General features: G+C 35.6%; 1 protein-coding gene across 24 annotated transcripts in view; it reads left to right on the forward strand.

Moving 5' to 3' along the window:
* The window catches only part of NRXN1 (neurexin 1), a 726,997-nt gene that overhangs the window by 254,104 nt on the left and 452,869 nt on the right, over nucleotides 1–20,024 (forward strand). For all 24 annotated transcript variants that reach the window (XM_075088626.1, XM_075088628.1, XM_075088629.1 and 21 more), the window contains one exon: nucleotides 1–11. This exon is cut by the window's left edge and continues 151 nt beyond it. In XM_075088626.1, the coding sequence (XP_074944727.1) occupies nucleotides 1–11 (11 nt within the window). The remainder of the gene's footprint in view (nucleotides 12–20,024) is intronic.

Below are 20,024 nucleotides of genomic sequence, written 5' to 3' on the forward strand. Positions count from 1 at the left end.
GTCTCAAAGAGGTAAATATCACCAGCCATAAATCCATCACAAATTTCCCATCCTGTTGTCTAAAGATGGGCAAAGATGAAAATATATCCATGGAAATCCCTTCAGGGTGTGCCCTTTGTCCGATATTCTGATATCGGAACTCACCTGTCTGTTAGGATAGAAACCAAAAGGGACATATTTGCTAAACCTGGTTGCTTCTAAAAATCTGTCAGTAGTTGAACTTGGAAACAGCTTAATGGGTCCCATCATATCAGTATCTGAACATTTTTAGCCCTCGCCTGAGGTGGATCCAAATGCTTCTTTTTTTATCTGGCACTAAAACCATCATGACCTAGCTACTGTTTTACCTAATGTTCTGTTTTGAAGTTATTTGTTGAATTGCATTGGTTTCTTTTAACAGCAAACAATGTTGTAATAATGTCTAGTTTAGCCTCACAATTGACAGATTTCTGTCATTCTTTGCTTTTGGAAAGAATGTAATTATGTATTAAATGTAATAGTAATTATGGTTTCTCCATTTAGGTTCCCTAAGCAATTGAAATTCTTAGCTGTAGACACAAAAAATATGTATCGCAAGGTCAGCAGCAGTTTGTGACTTAGCTATAATAAGAACAGGAAACTGAGATAAGGAACTATAACTACAAATGAATTTCAGCAGAAGGGTAGGCTTTCCAGAGCTGCAGAAGAGAAATGGGAGCTGAGCAGCGCTGGGTAGCCAAGATTTGAAGAGGAAGCAAAGCTTTCCTCTGCTTTGATCAGAACAGGCAGAGTATGTACGCTTATAACTTCTTCACTTTTAATCGCTGGCTATGCCACAAATTGTTTGTCAAAATGGATATTTAACATTTGATAACAGTTTGATTCTATGATATTTTTATTATATTAAGTACTAAATAGTCTGGAACTTCTGTATTCAAGGGTCTCTGTCAGATCTTCCTCCCATGGTTGTGCTCAGCTGAGGCAATTAAACCCACCTGTAAAGAAGGAATGTGGTAGAAGACTGTTCTGACTTTGGAATTTGCTTCATTGTGTAGTGCTCAGAAGTTTGAGTTTCTTTAGATTCTGGACATGCCATGAACCTGCTGTTTATTCATTTTCAGTGGATCTATTTTGTAAATAAGGAGGGACATCAGAATTTTAGTCTGTAAAGTAATGCTCAAGCATGAGAAAACAGAATTCAAATTGCAAAGCAACTTTTCACTTGCTATTTCTGACATTCTAAATTCCTCAGGCTTTTCAGGACAATGCACTAGATTTATAAAAGCAATTTGGTAAATAGTTTCACTCATCTTGAGAAGAGGTTTAAGTGTGCTTACTTTACTTAGCATTATAATGAGATAGGAAATGAATCAGGTCAAGGTGACCTGTTCTCTGGACCAGAGCAGGTTTATCATGTTGTCTTGGAGCATGCCTAGAAATAATATTACGCAGCTTACTAAGAAAATATGCCACACAAAACCTTTGGAATCAAAATCTAGCCCTTAAACTAGAAGTTCTTCTAGAACACTTTGTGATCTCAGACATGTAAAAAATAATCCTTAGATTCCCAATTGGAATTTCAACTGGAAACCCCTACCTCTTTAAGCACTTTACTCTTGCCCACTGAAGAGTGATTTATGACAAAGATGGCTAATAAATAATGGTGCTGTCTCCTTTTAACTGATCTCATTTGTATTCATAAGAACCATGCCACACAGTCATTTTGAAGTTGTTGTTGACCAAAGTTTTGTGGTTAGGGTATCATATCTGAATGAGGACAGTTCTCCCAACAGTTATGGATATGACACGTATGGTTTGTTTTTTATCCCATGTTTGTTGAATGGGTAAAACTATAATATATTACAAAATTTCCAGTAAATTTCCAGCAGCCTTCCAAATCAACACCTTAATTGCTTAGCTGGGGGGTTGTGGTAATCTTTAGTACACTTGTGATACTTTTAATGTATGTTAGACATATATATCTAATAATAGAGATGAAAGATTTTGATAAAGTAGAACATTGGGCTGGATCTAGTGTTCATGGAAGTTTGCAGATATAATTAACCTTATTACTATTATTGTCAGTATGCAACAACCAGGAGTTGCTAACATAGATGCTTTTTCTTTAACTGGTTGAAATTCTTTTGATATCTGTAAATAATGGTTGGAGATGCTGTCTTCTTTCCAAATTCAGCTGAAAGAAATGTAATAATGGTGCCTTAAATATTACTTTTATATAGTCATTAATGTAAATGAATGGAAGTTCATATACACATAGAATTGAAAATTACTCCTGTTTCTTTCCAAGCAAATGGGAAATACAACACAGATATATTAGTCATCTTGGATGACCTGAATATTTTTTTTTTTATTACATGAAAGCATTATTTGAAAAAATCTGCCTACTGTGAATTCAGGAGTCCATGAGTATACTGAAAGATAACTGCTGATTCAGCTATAACTTTTTGACAGTTGTGGTATGTTATCACTAATGGTTACTTACAGAAAAGTCAGTTACTAACATCTTGTAATAATGCAGGCCTATAAGGGGCTCTATGCTTCTCTTCTGCATATTCAGTTCTGAGCAGCTAGCTCACATCAGCATGAAGGACTCAGACTTCTAAGCATGTGATATACATTTAGATTTTTCAGGACTAATAGTGTGTTTTTTACAAACTGCTGCAGGGATTCGTAGATTGGTCAGGCAGGTGAATCTTTCACACAGGTGGGAAAACATCCCTTTGGATCCTATACTTAGATTGCTGTTAAAATTCGAGTTCTTTAAATCATGGAATATCTGTAGTTGTTAAGCAACTAATGTTGAATGTTGCCAAACTATTTTCATTATCCTCCTCATTGTAGACTTTGTCTTTACTGAGTCAACTTTCAAAAAATATTCAGCTTCAGTGGTTGATGTTTGTTTTCAAGGTTTATAACATTGTCAAAGGATTATAATGAAAGCCTTAGGAGCTTAGTGCCATGTCTACCTGAATCCCACAAATGTCTAAATATAACAGGCTAAGATTTGACCACTGATGCTAATGTGTTTGCACTCTGCTTTGTTTTCTGTTTCTGGTTTTGTCAAAAAAGCAGCTGTAGAATATATTCCTCTGGTAGCTGAGATAACGTTGAAGCTGGAACTTTCACAACCATCCATTCTGACAGCAACCTTTGCTATAAAGGTGCTGATTTTGCATTTAGAAAAACTTGTGGATTAGCTTTCCTTGACTTAATCTAAACTATTTTCTTTGAGTTAAAACTGCTTGTGCTAAATTTTACAATAAATCTAAATAGGTAGGGGGTAAAGGATAACAAAGTACAATTTCAAAGAAGAGTTTTTAGTAAAGAGTCTTTTCTACACAGTTGCTCAGGAACGTGAGACAACCAAGAGTGCAGAATAAAAGCATAAACTGCAACTTCATAAAGATAATGAATTCTCAGATTTCAAATAACTTGGTTTAGATTTTGACAGGTTTTTCATTATAGTGATTAGGCAAAACCAAAACAATATCTCCCCCTTCCCCCAAACACTCTTGTCCTGTGTGTAGTTTCTCTTAGATTTCAAACCTTGTTCACTCATTCTCTAGGCCTGCTTTCAGAAAGTATCCTTTGGATTTTTCCTAGTAGGGAATTCTTTCATCCTCTGTGTGATTTTAGATGTCCTGCTTTTTTTCCTTTCTTTTTAAAATAGATTTTGTTTTTAACTGCACCCAAGAATAAAGTGTAATTAACATTCAAATCCCACCATGTTGTCCAACTTGGTCATTATACTTTCAAAATTCTGTTGGTTGTTGGAACAATGCCAGTGCTCCTTCAGGTGCTACAAACTGAGTAGCCCTGATTTTTTTCCACACTCAAATAATCTCTAATGTTTGTAACTATATGAAAAATACTAAATGTATTCTATATATGTTTTCATTGCAAATACAGACAAAAATTCTGAGGAACCATGCCTTCCTGAATTAGTGTTATGCTGAAAAGTTGGTATAAAAGGAGTTTTAATATTGTGTGCAAGGTGTCAACTGATTCTTGTAGTCATAAGCAATGAGAAAGAAAATGGCCCTGCAGGAACAAGAATTGCACAAAGAGTACTAAGAGAATGTACCCCAAACTGAATACCTTTATTGTTATTTTTGGCCTTCTGCTTGCCTATTTAATGCTCAGAAAATGATGCCCGACTAGTTTCACTGGAAAAGCCATTTTCCAGCTCAGTGCTAAGTAAAAATAAGTAAAACCCCAATCCTGTGAACTTACACATATTTGGCATTACTTCTAGCACAAAATATTTAACTTTGGCTTTTGTGGTATTAGCCAGTAAATTTTAAATTTCTATGTGTTATTCTAAAAAAGCTAATATTTTAACTAGTGCAATTGATGTTATTAAAAAAAAAAACACCAAACAAACAAAGGAAAAAAAGCCACCCCCACTCTCCCAAACAATAAAACCAGCAGCAAGTATAGACATAGTTACGTTGGGAATAAAAATGTTTATAATTTACATCAACACATGAATGAATTGCCTAGTACCTCATACTAAGCTACATACTTCATACTAAGAGCTGGCCTAACATATCCCTTTAAAATGTCTTCTTAATTGAGATACATAGACAAAAGTTTTCTGTTAAGCAGGTCTTACCCTATAGTACTCAGAACTGATAGTCACGTACAGATTGAGTTAAGCTTTATCTCCCATATGTCCAAATTTTCCTCCAGATATCTTTTTCGATGCAGAAGATATGCCTAGATAGCATTTGCAGATTTTGTATGCATATCTGAGAATGCATCATGTACCAACTGGTCCTGAAGTACATGAGGTGTGAATCTGAGACAGCTCAGTCTACTGTGTAGTTGTACAGTAAATCAATGCCCAACTGCATTGAATTAACTGTATGTTCACAGGTTGTGTTGGTTCAGTGCGCTCAGTGCTTCCAAGGTCAAGGCAAAAACAATCCACAGTTCTACCAAAACCACCAAATGTTTTGGTTATAAATCATCAAGATCACAAGGTCCCACACTGTGCCACCTATAACAAAGCTGTAAATGTATCACTACAGTGTATCACTACAACATAGAGTGACAGCAGTAGTGTGACAGTTTTGGGAGCTGCTGAAGGTAATTCTGTCCTTTCTTTCCTTGCCTTGTGGAATATCTGCAACTCCACTTTCAGTTCAGAACATTAGAGTAGGACTGAAGTAGGGAATATGGGATTAAGCACTGGAGGGACATATAGTAAGGAGAGAAATACAGTAAATAGAGAGCAGGTGGTTGGTGAGTGAGTTTGGAGCATGTAGCAGAAAGGTGGGAGAATTCAAATTTGGGAGGTTGTAACAGGATTTTGAGAGATGTGTACTGGTAGTTGAGCTTGAAGAGGTAGGATTTGTCCTGGTGGATGGGAAAAGCAGGTGGACGGATTATTTTTTTGTAGGACTATAGTCTGGGAAACTGAAGAAAATTATTCTGCCATCATTTGCTCTTGCTGTAATATCACCAGAAAGAGGCCCGAGCAAATAATATTTGAGAATCTGAAATATATATTTTAGTAGAGTTCAATCCTCTTTCTTGTTGTCTGTAACTAGTATGCAAGGTTTTTCTTTACGTGTTGTTGTTAATACATTTTTAAATAAAATCCTGTTCATTTATTTAAACATCTTAAAAATAACAGTAGTTTTCAACCAATATTATTAGAATTTTCTTTAATCCTATAATGTCTAATGTTGTTGTGACTTTCATATGCAAAATATCCTATGTTTTTTTCATTCTCCAAACCTTTTGCCTTAGTTTACTTCAATCTGTCACCACTTGGATAATTTATGAATGATTAAGACCTATCTTGCTCTGATTTCCTCTATAAATGAAAACACTATATTGCTTGATAGCATGAGTGTCTTATGGAGTCTTTTCAATACATTTAATTTTTAGATATGGTATGACAAATAAGACAGTGTTCTGATAGCATCTTCTCTGAAATAAGTTCATCTTTGCTTTCCTGGATCTGTTCTGTGGGGGTTATTAGTTTGTTTGCGTTTTGGTTTTGGGTTTGTTTTGTGTTTGGGGGTTTTTGTTTTTAGTGTTGTGTGGTGTTTTTTTTTTTTTTAAAACCTAGTAATCAATTTAATAGAATAGACTTCCTGAAAAGCAATATTCCAAAATATTTCAGTAGTCTAATTATGCATTTCCAAGGATAAGGAATTTTTATTCTAAATGTAACATTTTTAAAGAATGTTTCTGCTGTTTTTCATTAATGTTGTCAAGAGCACACTGCTTATATTTAGCCATGTTGTAAACAATCTGCTAAATGCTGCTTTAATGAAGCTTGAATATATCACAGAATCACAGAACAGTAGGGGTTGAAAGGGACCTCTGGAGATCATCTTGTCCAACCGCCCTGCTTGAGCAGGCACACAGGACCACTTCCAGGCAGGTTTTGAATGTCTCCAGGGAAGGAGACTCCATAACCTCCCCGGGCAGCCTGTTCCACTGCTCTGTCACCCTCGCTGTAAAGTTTTTTCTTATATTTAGGTGGAACTTCCTGTGTTCCAGATTGTGCCCATTGCCCCTTGTCCTCTCACTGTGCAACATTGGAAAGAGTCCAGTCCCATCATCCTGACACCCACCCTTTAGATATTTATAGGTATCAATAAGATCTCCCCTCAGCCTTCTCGTCTCCAGGCTAAACAAATGCACGTCTCTCAGCCTTTTCTCGTAAAAGAGATGCTCCTGTCCCTTGATCATCTCGGTAGCTCTCTTCTGGACTTGCTCGAGCTGTTCCCTGCCTGTCTTGAACTGGCGAGCCCAGAACTGAACACAGTACTCCAAATGTGGTCCACTAGGGCAGAGTAGAGGGGGAGGACAACCTCCCTCGACCTGCTGGCCACAATTTAAGCATTAACTTCCTCATGTTAGCTGCCCTGGGGACAGTTGTACAGAAATCTATTGCAAAATGAGATAGCTGTTTCTATGAGGAAGTTAGCATTGGTTTCAGGGAAGTCTACACTTCCCTGTGATCCATGCTGACAAATATTTGAAAGTCAAGTAAAATGGAAGACTGAAGTGTTTGGCTTCGTTTCTTCAGCAGTGTAACAAGACCTCATGGTAAAAAGCATTGCCATGATGTCGGCAGAACTGCAGAGGCTACAGTAAGTGTTTTGTCTGAGATTGGAAATAAGTCTAGAGTGGTGCTAATTCTACACGTGATAATTTGTACACCATTGCCAGAGTCACTTTACTGACACAGTAAAGGCATGTGGGACAGATTGTAAGCTCCTCAGTGCCCAGATTGTCTTACTTTTTTACAGAACCTTACTATGACTTTGGCCTTCTGGCATTACCAGACAGTAACAAAGATGATGGCAAAATAAATGTGTTGGAGAACTGACATTTTACTTCTGGATACAGAGAATTAGATCTAATCTCAAAATAGGACTAAAACTCTGCATGGATACTTGATGCAGGAATTTAAACTTTGAAGGTAGAAACTCCTTTGTGCCTTGGAGATATATAATTTTGTCTGTTTTCTACACTGGTGGACAGAGGCACAGGAGATTGATATATGCATTGTGAGAATTGGTGAGATGACTAAGGTAGAGATAAGAAAATTTATACCTCTCAGGTCTATCATAAAGCTGCATGTGCATTTTCAAGTACAGAACTTGAATGACATTTTTCTAAACCCCCTTTCCCCAAAACCTTTGAGATATAACTGAGCAAGGAAGAGGAGAGCTCCTCTGTGAAAGGGGAGAATGTTTAGACAACCCATCCTTTTGTAAGAGGAAGAGCAATGTATTTTGTAGTGATGGTTTTGGATGTTCAAATTATCTTCATTTTAATATCTTTATTAAAGTTGAAAAAAATAGAGTTTGAGTTTCAGGAATGACAAAATGGAGAAAAGCAGTCAGGAGAGAATCAAATCCCCACTGAAAAAAGTCAGCCTCGTTTAATTAGATTACTGTAGCCTTTAATTACATCTCCACGTTTCTCATCCTACTACTTATTGTAAATTATCAGTGATGCTCGGAGGGTTTGAGATTTTCTAAAGCTGCCATAAAACAGATCTCTTGCTGTGCCTTAAAGGGTTTTTAATCAATGGGTGTCATCATTAAGTGAACATTGGAAAAATCGATGATGGAAGTATTACCATGATTTACTGTAAAGGTAACTAGATAACATAAGTTGCCTAGCTAACTAAAGGTAAGTAAGGGTTGTAAAACATTTGCCAAATTTTAGGTACATGTAGATTTAGTAGATTACTCCTGGTAGAGTCATAGGTGATACCAGCATTACATGGCATTACTAAAATGTGTATGTGCAGGTTTATTAAATAATTCAAATTGAAAGGAAGTCAGGAGTCAGTTATCTTGTTTATGGAAGGCTAACAGCTTACTAGGTGTTCTAAAAGTTAATTACTGTGTGTATAATTTTTATTAGTTTAAAACCAAGATTTTACATTACTTATATTTGGTTGTATGGGAAATTAAGTCCTGACCAACTGGAGCACTGAAAGCTAGAATGCTTGTGCAGACTCAAAGCCCAAACTGGTTTTTTTCAGGTTTCTTATCACCACTCAGAATAGAACTGACACAACTTCTATATTTGACCTTCCCCAGATCTTAAGAGGCCAAAGCCTGAGTCTAAACAATGTATCGTGTTGGTAAGGCCAAGATATGCCTCAATAGGCAATCGGTGGTAAAGAAATAAGTGATGTGGCTCTCGTCACACCTTTGACTTTCCAACCCATTTTACCAGCCATTTAGGAGTGGGTAAATTGAGGACAGCCTCTATAGTTGGGTGTACTAACTGGGAATAGACTTGTGTATTTGGAACTATGTCGAGACACAGTGACTGTTCTGCCAGTGAACATCCACATCTCTTCTTTGTTTTTCTAAATTACTGTAACCTGGATGTCACTACTGTGTTTAGTTATATATGTATGTATTGAAACAGTCTATCCTAGATCCCTCCAGAGTACCTCTTGATACAAATTAATGAACTTTTGTGTGATAGAAGAAACAATTTTTGGAAAGAGGAGTAGAACTGCCTAAAGCTGAACAGAAATAGAGTTTTTTTAAAACTGCAGAAAGTTCTGACTGGAACAGGACATTTTAAGAACCTTTGTTTTTAACTAAAAAGGATAAATGTTGAAATAATTTTAAAATGTTGAGTAGAATACCTCAAAACAATATAGAATTCCCTGTTCTTGTTGGCTAAAACTATGCATTAATGCTATATGTTCGATGCAACTACTTCTCTTGAGGAAATTCTTTTTCTTTTATAATAATATTTAAAGATCAGTGAAGATGCATGTTTTCAAATAAGAATAAAAATATTATTTTCTAACTTTAATTTTTTCTCTAATGAACTTGGTGGTCTTTTAAGTTCGGTACTTTTTTTGATTTTTATGGTTAATGACTGCCTTGCACTCTGAAAATAGTCTGTACTTCTTAAGACAACTCCCGCTTGAATTCTAATGCAAATTTGATATCATCAGCTCTCTACAGCTGATATAATTCTGACATCCTCCATCTGCCTCCAAAATCACTGTTTCTGCATCTGTACTGCCTTCCCTGGTATACTATTTCTTTTTGTTTTCCATTAATTATTAATCTTGCTTCTTTTTCCCATGCAATCTTTAGCTCGTTGATTTTTACTTCTTTCTTCTGTTGTTTTTCCACTCTCAGATATTTGTTTTGCATATGAAAAATATGTTGTCTCTGGAAAGATTTGATACCTAAATCACAGTATTTAGTATTTCTTGCAAGCTGACTCCTGGGAAATGTCTGGCAAACTTTTGCCTAGACATCTGTGGGCTCAGGGTCCTCTCCTGAATGACTCAGGAGAACAGAACTGAGGGATAGCAGGTTCATTAATCTTGTGTTGCTAAGACAAGCAGAGAAGCTTATGTGTTAATGTGTAAGGAACCATTTCAATGTTCAAGGAAAAGAAACTCAGATAAAATGCTAAGTTTTGCAAACACTGTGATGCTGAAGTCTCTGTAAATATACTGGTTTAACTAGTGAGTTCATTACTGAAGGTCAAGGGGATTTTGTTTTTGTAATATCAACATAATTTTGAGAAAGCTGTCACAGGCGCAGAATTGAAAGAAAAAAGATACAATTTGTAGTGAGAAGACAGGCACTACATTGTGTGTATTTCGGAGCTGGGAAATGTGTGTACTTCATCTGGAGAAGTTACATGAAGTAAATATGTGGAAGTGGGGAGGATATATTTCTCAGTTCATCCATCTCGGTTTTGAAAAGGTCATGTTTCGGCACCACACTTCTGCAATTTGTGTGCATAGAATGATAACATGTTTTGAAATACTGTTTTACTAAAGAATATTCTGTATTTTATGAGTTATTACATGGTAATTTATAACCTTTTTTATTCATAAACATGTTTAAAAGCAAATGAAAACTGTGGGGGGATGCTTTTAAAGTAAGTTCTCTTGATTGTATGAGCATTATCTGAAAAAAGGACAAACCCCAGGAAAGTACAGAAAAAAATAAGGAGTGCTAGTGGGGAAAATATTTACTTTTACAGTCATTATGAGTAGTTCTGTGAGCTGTGAAAGACCTGTGTCAGTCCTTCATTTATCAAAGTAGCTATGTATCTTTGATTTCTGCTTTCTGATAGTCTTTTTAGGTACAGATGAATGTAAGTCAACGCCGCATACAGCAGTACACCTACTGGGCATTCTGTGGAGGCTCAGGAAGATTGGAAACTGCGGCTCCAGATTTTTTAAGCTCTTGTGCAGTATTACACCATACTTACAAGAATGAATTGGATTCCCACATTTAAAGTCTCTGCATTCATGTGGAACGATAAATAGGACATGGATCCACTTTCGTTTATAAAAAGAATAGGTTAAAAAAAGCTACCTACTAAAGGTCTAATGTAATTAAATTAACTTGAGGTTAATATTTAAAAGAATCTATTTAAAATCCAGTGTAGGGAGGAGCAATGATGAGAAAAAGAAATAGCTGTTGTAAGCAGACCAAGTCAAAATATTACCCTTTGACAACTTAGAAACTTTATTAACCACAAGCATGTAAGAGCTTGCTAAGTTTTGAGATTAACACTTAGCTCAAAGACCATGTGGTACTTCAGATTTATATTAACCTCAGTGACCTACCCAGCCAGATTGCCTTTAATCCTTCTCCACTCCCAACACTATGAAAACACCTGCTGCCTCATGAATTCATTTATGGTATTTACAGCTATGGCCTTCAGCACTAACATGTTCCATAAACTCTCTGCTTGTAGACAAAGAGCTATGTGCAAACATCATTATTTGTGCCATAAGTTTTATAGTTTAAATTTTATAAATTAAGATCTATGCCTTGGCTTTCAAAGCTTTTTCTTATGATCACAGTTAATTTTGCTTGGGTTTCCCTCACAACCTTCATAACTTTAGTTTTTCCTACAAGGCTAGTCCTGTTTACCAATAATTTACATTTATTTAATGTCCTCTACTAGCATTGTCCAAACCTGGAGTTGTACTTTTTCCCTTTATCAGATGCGAAATCATCATAACATTGAGTGTGTCAAAAGTGAAAGAGAATCATATCATTCCTAAGATCATTAGAACGTTAATTCTGAATTCCAGGCCCCGCAGTCTTTGCCACTTGTCCAGGGTACTTGGGAGCTGACACAGATTAATAAATAAATAGCAGATTTCTGTGTATAATACACTGAATGCTTATAGAAGTCTACACTCTTAAAAACAATATATATTTCAAACAGATACGAACTGAGAGAGGGCCTGAATCAAAACTTTGAATACAAGCCACAAAATATTTTACTGGTCATGGAGCATGGACTTTTGCATGTTCAAGTTGTATTGCAATTGATGGTTATCATGTTTTAATTTTATTGATTTCTGTTTCATTTCAGTGAAATATAGAGATGCTAATTTAGAAGAACCATTGGGCTTCTGTTTAAAACACTGGAGTTCTACTGCTGTAGAATTACCCTAGGCTTTGCTAACTTGTAGTCAAAACCAATCAAGGAGTTCAAGTAGCTAAACAAAATGATGCAACAGTTTGAGAACAGGGGATTTGTTGTGGCTTTTTTTTTTTTACGTTTTTTGGTAGCAAAATATCTAAGTAAATTATGATCAGGTGACACTTGTACTGTCATAGATTTCATTCATTCAGTCACAGTCATCAACTTATTCATCAAAACATCTAAGCAGTCTGGCCTGGATTTCCAGCGTGCAGTGCAAAGCTGAGGGGTTGCTGGTTGGAAAGTACTCACTACATCTCTTGCGCTCCCTTTGCTGGCAGTGGCAAACTAGCCGTTGGACTGGTCCTTTGTACTCGTAAGTCAGCAGGTGTTACAGCGGTATGGTACTTTGCTTCAGATTTTTGCTTACTTCACTCTCTGTAGCTCCTAAACAATAAACAGCAACCCCCACCTGTATTTTGTTTGAAAGTTATGTGCGCAATATGTCTCTGCTTGTATGGCTAGCAGGAAAATGAATGGCACGTGCGATACACTGCAACTGTGTTGCCACCACCCTGTTGTCAGATTGCAGTCTTCAGTTGAGGGGTTGTCTCTGCCATGCTCCTGTCAGAGCACAGGCATCCTTGTTTTGACAGAGTTTTTCTCAATTTTGCAGCTGGGAATAGTGTTCTGGGAGTGGTTTCCTAGAAAGAGTGTTCTTGTTAACCAGGCAGGCTGTTCTTTTAACCCTTGTTCTGGTAGTTCTGCTGCTGCTTTTTCACATGCATTTTCATTTGTATTTCATTCATAACAGTCTTGGTCTTGTTACAAACCTATTAAAAATGTGGTAGTTACCTAAATCCTACCGAAGTACAAACTTGCAGTCCTGAAATCTACAAGTCAGCTGGTTTCTATCCATGACAGTACCTAGAGATGTTAGAAGTTGACTTAAGTTCTGTAAAGTTGTTTTTTCCTGAGTGCTTACACAAGTTTTGTTGCTTAGATTGTAATTCTGGCATGTTTGGAGAGCTTGTGATGTACTTCATGTGTACATTTGACTGAAATTAAGAAACTTGGCATGCCTTCACCCTCCTGTTCTGAAAGGTGTGACACAATGGACTTTGGAGTAAAAGCTTGCTTCTCACAGATTAGTGATAGACACTTCTTACAAAGCATGGGCAGAAACTATGATGCTGTGTTCAGAATGTGGGAGACTGGTTTGGTCCTTCAAGAGAAGAAAATTTGTATTCTGCCTTCTCGGGTGAGTATAGTCAGTGCCAGTTTACTCCCTGTAGAGGGGGCTGCCTGTATGTCCTCCTGAAGCCATAGTGCTGTGTGGAATTCAGATTTGTTAGACTAATATAATGGTGCTAGAAGAATGGCTAATGGCCAAGAACTTGGGAAAGGAGAAACTTGCTTTCAGGACTGTTTCTGTCTTTTGCCTGGTGATTTTTGTGTAAGTATTAAGCTTTAATACTCACCCACCTCTATTATTTCTCTCCTGGCTAGCTGTTCTGACTTGAGGTGACTGCCTTGTTAACATCCTGGGAGAGTTTTCCTTTTCAGATAGATGCCTGCTATAACACACACTTCTTTTGGGATGGGACATTTTCTCTGTCTCTGAAATAAAGAAATAATGCTGTGTATGTGAAATGCTTCTTGATAGCTAAAATTATTAGTGGTCTTGTGATTTTCATGGTTTTACCATCAGGAATGAATGTTGGAGAGCAAAAGAATAGTTCTTTTTACAAGCAGGCCCCATTTACCAAAATAATTCCACGTGCTGCAATGCAATATTAATATTCAAAACAAAAAATAACCTGAATGGAAGTAAAATTATCTCCACATGTTTAGTTGACATAAATATATAACTATACTTTGCTCCTGCCCACAATACCTGGCTGTGATTGGAAATCCTCTTGAAATTGCTTAGTATTAGTGAAGGAAAAATATTAGCTGTCATTCATCTGATTCACATCTTTTTGTTAGACATAATATGGAGATGTCAGATATTTATTTCTGTGCATTATAATTTTTATTCATGTCAACACTACAAGGCTGTTCTGCCTTGCATTCTTCCTGTCGCAACAGTTTTGGACCACATTTTAACAGCTAATATGCTATCTGATGTAGTCAGAATTTGTCAAGTTCTATCTCAGTCTTGGATGAAGAAATAAAAATTATCTTTAAGATTTGCATATAACCTCTATATTTGCTCAGTTAGAAATGAGTCGAGCAAAATGCTGAGCACCTCTGATCTAACTGATCTAAGTAGGCATGCAAATGGAGCTTTGTGAATCTTCTACCACCAGGCTTAATACTCAAATAAGGTTAAACACAAAGGCTTTTTCTTGGGATTTTATTTTTGCAATCACTAAGGAGCTAAATTTTAAACACATTTTTGAAACAAAATAATAATTTACTCTATTAAAAGTAAACACCTTTGGAGATACATATTTTTAATGCTGATTTCTTTTTCTCAGACAACACTATGCTAAATTTGCAAATAGTTTCAGCTGGCCTGAGATCCTATCGGATAAATGCATTAATACCTTCAGTCATGTTAAATAAATGCTGTAACTTCTTTTATTTTTGAATTATTTTTGTTTGTGCTGCTGTGTACTAGAACTATAGTATTAATATTGCATGCCCCCATTTACCTCTGGATATTTATGCTTTTTTACTATTGAAGAGTAAGCGTGCCAAGCAAAATCACTGGATTTCTGCCAAATAAATGGTGCAAAAAAGAATTGTAAAACCAATAATAAATGGAGCCTCAAATTAAATGCAAGCAAAGTGACATGGGCCTAGTAAATCCACATAGTGGGATGCTGTTAGAAATGTCCATCATCTCAGAATTATACAGACAGTACTATGGAATGTGGTGGTGACAACAGCAGGCAGGAGCACTCATAAACCCACTGCACATTTCAGTGGGAATATTCCCAAATAATAAGTGAACATAAAAGGTATATCTTAAAATTTTATCTAGCTTCATGTATTGAAACTATATGGTCTGTATTTGCTTCAAATTCCAATTTTGTAATGGTCCCTACTAACATGGTTTTTTCAATTCTCCTTTGTTCACTTTAGGTAACGTAGGGTCATTTAAAGTTTGAATGAGCTGCAGTTTGTATTTAGTCCTGTTAAGAAAAAGCATTCGGAGTCCGTAATTTATAACCCTCCAAAAACCCCAAAGGTAAAATAAAATTCTGAAACTTGTTTGTTCTACTCCTTTTGCCCACTAATTCTGGAACTGAGGAGGGGGAGGATCAGCTATGGTATTCACACGACTGCTATTTCAAAATTTTTAATTTTTGTAGTCTGAAGCATCATACTCTTGTATGTCACACTGAGATTGCGCCATTGAAATGGATGGGGTTTTTTTATTATGTTGTTGTATTTAATGTGAGCAAGAGCATCACCCTTCTGAACTGGTATTGATAGAGAACAGGGTCATTTTTTCTGAATGAGCAATGTGTTTCTAGCATCTTTTCCCTCGTGTTAAAGGTGTTAAAGGGTGAAAGAGTGCTATAGAAGAAGAATAAAATACACTATAAGTTCCATATATTGAAGTAATAACACTAATTTCTGTTTGAATCTTGAACTGAAGAGGATTTCAGCTGATTTTTTTCTCTTATACTGATTTTCTTTTTCTGACCCTATTAAATAAATATTGAAGAAAGATTTCAGACTGTAAAGAAGGATTTTGTTTCTCTTTGAGTCTTTTTGCTTGGCTTTTGTGGATTTTTTTTTAAGTTGTGAAAGGTTTCTTTCAGGCTTCTACTGTTAGATGTTAAATACTCAAATGCATACAAAGCAAATCTGAGGGTTCGTCTGACTTCCCAGGATCAAAGCAACTTACTTTCAAATATTAAATTATACTACATTTCTGCAGATGTCACAGGAAAAACTGACTGTTAGAATGATAGCAGGTTCCTGTGGAGTTCATGTCAAAATTTTAATCTGTGTGTTTTAAAATATTGCCCATTTATATTAATATTTTTGAATGGAAAAAACAGCACAGGTATGTATTCTTCGGAACATATCATACTGTTTCCTATAGATGCTCCTGCTATTTATGTAGAATATACTTGAAAGCCTTTACTGGTAATTTACTTTCTGTGATTCCTGTACTGTAATATTGTTCTTTTCTTTTTTTTACTTAGCATCTTAGGAAGGCTTAGATGTGTGTTATTCTTTCCTTCATAACAAGACAAAACCTGTCAGTACTTTATTAATACTTGCATCGCAGCAGCTCATCTTTACCCACATGATCTGTGGACTTGTAAGGTTACAGATGGAAGTGGTAGCAAAGTACCTAACTACAGATGTTTTCCCTTGAGGTAATTTGCTGTCATTATGCTGGGATTATGTGAACCAAAAGACCTGAGAACTCAAAAGCTGGCATCCATTAAAACTGGTGGCCTTACAGTCTGTGCCTCTGTCCACCTGCAAAAGGGAGTCCCAGATCATCCTGTCATCATCTCATCATCCTGTTGCTTCTCCTCATTTTTGAGCTACATCTGTCTTTTCTCCTTCCCCCTTCTTCTGACACTTAGCTGTAGCTGTGATAGTCTAAAGACTTGGCAAGAAGATTGTCCTGCATACAAACCTATCTTTTCTTGTATTCCTATATTGGTTTCTTACTCCTTTGTCTAGTATTTTCTTTATCCCTTGGTTATTTGTATTTACTTGTTCATTTTCTTCTGCTGTTGAAAGATTTTTCCATTGAAATACTTTTACCTGAAATATTTGAAAGTTAGAGTGACATTGAGATATCACTGAAATTGTGCCAGAGGTAATTCATGCAGTGGTTCTTGTGGTCACTTCTCGGCTGAAGCACTGTACCAATAATTCATATCAGATGCCTCTAATGTCGTGCAGCTTAGGGCGAGGAATGAAGTAACTCATGGGTGATATGTCTGAAAATTATATTTCTGAAGGAAAATCTTGGGCTAGAACTACCTGAGATACAGTTTTCTAGAGGCATTTCATGAAGATGCCAGTTAAAATATCACCTAATTTGAAATACGGTAATTTTGTTCTGCATAGAAAATAAAAGAAAATTTTTGTTTATATCAGATCAACTTGAAGTATACATTATGTGATTTTTAAACATTTTTTTTATTTATTTTAAGACCTAGCAAAAATATGAACTAAGTCATTTTACAAGGAAACATCACTATTTAGGAAAGAGTAATTTGGTGTGGGGGATGGCATACAAATTAGTTTGGGTTGGTTGGTTTTTTTTTTTAAGTTATCTGTAGGGAACTAAAAATTCTTTTTTTAGGGAGGCCAATTTACAAAGAAAAGCATTTGAGAGAAAATAGTGATTTTTAACGGTGTATGTCAAGTGTGGAGCCTTCAGAACACAATGGGAATATGGCTTGTGTCTTTTTTCTTTCCTTTTTTTGTTATCAGTATGTTGGATATCATACTGAGGGTGAAAGAAAAGGAACAAAAGAAAAATTGAAATTGTAATTTCAAGTGAAATCACAAGATTTTTCAAAAAAAAAACCCCATAAGAGTAGGTGTCCACTTATTAGTGATTTTTTTTTCCATGGAAATTAAGATTGTAGCTCATTCTCAGTAAAAGCAGGATTCCTTAATGAAGTCACTCAGGGTTTGTTTTTTTTTTTAATTTCTTTTTTTTAATTATTATTATTTTTTTTAAGAGAGAATTACTTTTTCTGTGGTATTCCTGGCTTCCTGATTTGAGGAATATGAATGTTATTAATAAAGTCACTTTTATTTCTTTTATTTCTCTATACATTTAACCTCTGATAATTACTTTACAATGCCTTAAAGTCCCTGTGAAAAATATACAAATAATTTGTTTAAAGAAGTAGAAAAAGGAATGAAGATATATTTGAACTGTCCCTTTTTCCCCAGAATTATGTAAATTCATATAGTAAAATCATGGTCTTTTCAAATATTCTTTCCAATCTGTGCAGTACTTTTTTCTAGAAGTAACCTTAGAGATGATATCTACTTATTGAATGCTTTCTTATTCATGGCAAAACACCAGGAAATATAGAAGTGTTTTAGTTCATACCCTACAGATGCTACTGATCCTTTATAAAGAGTAGTAGAATAATATTTTATTGTTTTATACAGAAATTCATATATCCGAGTTACAGAGTTTAATATCTGGGGGTTTTTTTCAGTTCATTGTCATCATTCAACACAGTCGACAGAGCAGATTGATTAGAAAGGTGGCACAGGACTGAATTGTAAAAATGAATGAACAGAGGGTCTCTGCATTACAACAGATAAATACATTAATTATGAATTTGCTGATAAAGTAGTTTGGCATACAGACCAGCTATCACTCTGGGATAGTTTTATTTAAAATGTTCAAAGATCATGGTATTTGTGCATTTTACATCATTCCATAGTTAATAGAGTGGAATCTCAGGCTGTTTTAAGCAACTTCTAAGATGGAGTTGTAGCTTGAAGAGTACCTAGCTTTTTCAGTGATATTTACTTGACACGGATAACTAGCGTACTACACTTAAGTATCTCCAGAGGAAACATTCTAACTTTACCATGATAAATAATGAAGGGGAAAAATCCCACCTTTTTTAATTAGAAGGGAATTAGTGTATATTCTGCTTCATTGGATTTGGTGTATCCAATGACAAGAAGATCAGTGGCATTAAATATATAGTGGAATACAAGTGAAGATGTAGTCTGAAGCTTTTAATAACATTTGTATCTGTAGCTAATGAAGAATAAAATGCAAATAGTAATTCTAATTAAATTAGATTTTTGTCAGTGAAACTCTACTGTCTCTCACAAGGTAACTCTTGATTTAAGTTAACATAAGAAAAGGGCTTCTGTTATATCCTGCTTTTTAACATCCTTGGAATGAAAGTTACTTGTAGCATAGAGACTTTCCTCAGTTGGACGGGAAAAGAAAAAAGCTTTATCAGCAGGCAGTGAAATAATAAATAATATCAGAATTCTTTCCTGTTTGAACTTTTGGTTCAAACTTCTAGATTTTGGCAATAATTCGTTCTAAAGGTGGCCTAGTTATGATGTCAATGTATGCCTATTTAAAAGAGAGGGATTAGTGTTATCTAAGCAGTTGAGTTCTTTGTTTCAGTGAAAGCAGGCAGAGCCTTGTAATATATTTTTAAGTTATTGCTCTTCTTTGATCATAAGTTTTCGTGAAGAGTATGTTTTCAAACATGTTCTGAAAGATTAACAGATGTTAGAGTTCAAATTCTCATGGACAGAGAATAAAGCATGGCAGTTCTTTTTCATAAAAGCGACATTTTTGTCAATAGCACCTTCAACTGACAGCCATATGGCTCTCCCTAGATATGTACGCAAAGCATAATGGTAGCTAATTATGTAGGGAGGATGTTGTATTCACATAGACAGAGGTCTTTTGTGTTTCCTAGATTACGTTAGAGTTGCCTTCCTGATAGAATTATCTGCAAATGAGTAGTATGAATTATGCTTTTAATATTTGGTACGTAAATCCTTCCTATATCACTAATAACTTTCACTAAAAGAAAGTTTATTGAGTATGGAAAGGTAGACCTTTGAGGGTGAAGAACTGCCAAATTTACCAATGTTTCCCTTGTAAATCCAATCTGTGTATTGGGTGAATGGTCCTAAATATATATATATATATGACAGTCATAAAAGACAATGTGTTGGATGGCAATAAAAAGCTCACTTTAGAAACTTTAGATGTGGAATTTCCTAACTTAGAGGTATTTCTTTTAGTAACCTAAGCAAAATCTTTTGATGTAATATTTTTGCTTGTTGTCTTAGATGTAACGTTCTTCATGATTCTTTTTTTTTCTTGGAAAAAAAGGAGGAAAGGTGCATTCTATGAAAATATAACAACCCATTCCCCTCCACAACCGACTGTAATTATGCATCATTAGTTGGTCATTCCGTGCTGTTGGTTCAAAGACTTCTAGCTGGAAGCAGTAGAAGGCTGTTATAAGTGGTACAGGAGAAGCTGCTGCTGCAGAGTACCAAAAGTATATGTTAAGAAGCATATTTTGCCTGCACAGGCTATTCATTATCTTTCCATTTTTCCTTGAATTCTTTTCCCTACGCTCCAGGTTTTTGGGAGCTCC

The sequence above is a fragment of the Phalacrocorax aristotelis genome, chromosome 3 (assembly GCF_949628215.1).
Source record: "Phalacrocorax aristotelis chromosome 3, bGulAri2.1, whole genome shotgun sequence".
Taxonomy (NCBI): Eukaryota; Metazoa; Chordata; class Aves; order Suliformes; family Phalacrocoracidae; genus Phalacrocorax; species Phalacrocorax aristotelis.